At 44.6% G+C, this 890-nt stretch overlaps 1 protein-coding gene across 1 annotated transcript; it reads left to right on the top strand.

Annotated features, from left to right (window-relative positions):
* Positions 1-6: 6 nt before the first annotated feature.
* LOC131892534 (uncharacterized) lies at positions 7-830 on the top strand. The gene is made up of 2 exons (XM_059242343.1): positions 7-154; positions 294-830. The coding sequence occupies exons 1-2, from the start codon at positions 20-22 to the stop codon at positions 660-662; spliced, it is 504 nt and encodes a 167-aa protein (XP_059098326.1). The 5' UTR covers positions 7-19; the 3' UTR covers positions 663-830.
* Positions 831-890: the final 60 nt, after the last annotated feature.

Here is an 890-nt window from a genome sequence, read left to right on the forward strand (position 1 = left end):
GCGGAATTTCCATCTCCTAATGTGCTCGTTGGCCGTCTACGACTTCTTCCATCTCGTTTTGGACATCCTTTGCTTTGCTCTGCCGCAATTCAGCGAGAACTATCGCAATGGGATTCTCCTTCATGCCATCCCATTTCTGATCCCTATCACTCAGGTAAGTTACATGACGTGGAAGAATGCGAGATTCTCTCACGCAGAGCTCGCCTATAAATAGAGCCGTTCGTTCATGAATGGCAATTCCATCGTTGTGGAGAGTCATATTTTAATGCTATTCTTTTATATCCTCTCCACAGATCATGCTCACAGCCTCGTGCTACACAACCGTCGCCATCACCATAGAGCGATTCCTCTCCATTCGAATGCCGTTTTTCATTCAGAAACACAACATCAAGGCCAAGGTCTTCGTGATCCCAGTCCTGATTCTGGCCATAGGGTACAACATCCCTCGGTTTTTCGAGTTCACCGTTCTGTCCTTGTGCGATTGGTCCAGTCTGTCGAATTCTTCGTCGGTCAATACTACTTTGTCCAACCAATCCTATCCTGAGCGTTGCGACCAATTGGAAGAGGTCCAGTTCTACTCGTTGTCCATTACTGAAATACGAAAGAACCCGCTCTATATCATGGTAGGTTCCAATTGTGCGCCTCAAAACTCTCTCTCGTGAATCCAATAAGACCTTCGTTTTCCTCAAAGTCACGTGGAAAAGTCATCGAGTCTTAAAAGCATGCTAGAACGTTCAAATTGGGGACAAAAACGATTGGTTACAATTTATTTGCGAGCCACAAGTTTACGTCATTTTTAGGGCCACAAGTTTGCGTAGATATTTTTTTTAGTAGAATCAGATCATTTTGGCAAAGTCTCTGCGATAACGAGGCCAATTTCTGGTCCTAAT

Source organism: Tigriopus californicus, unplaced genomic scaffold (assembly GCF_007210705.1).
Source record: "Tigriopus californicus strain San Diego unplaced genomic scaffold, Tcal_SD_v2.1 Contig169, whole genome shotgun sequence".
NCBI lineage: Eukaryota > Metazoa > Arthropoda > Copepoda > Harpacticoida > Harpacticidae > Tigriopus > Tigriopus californicus.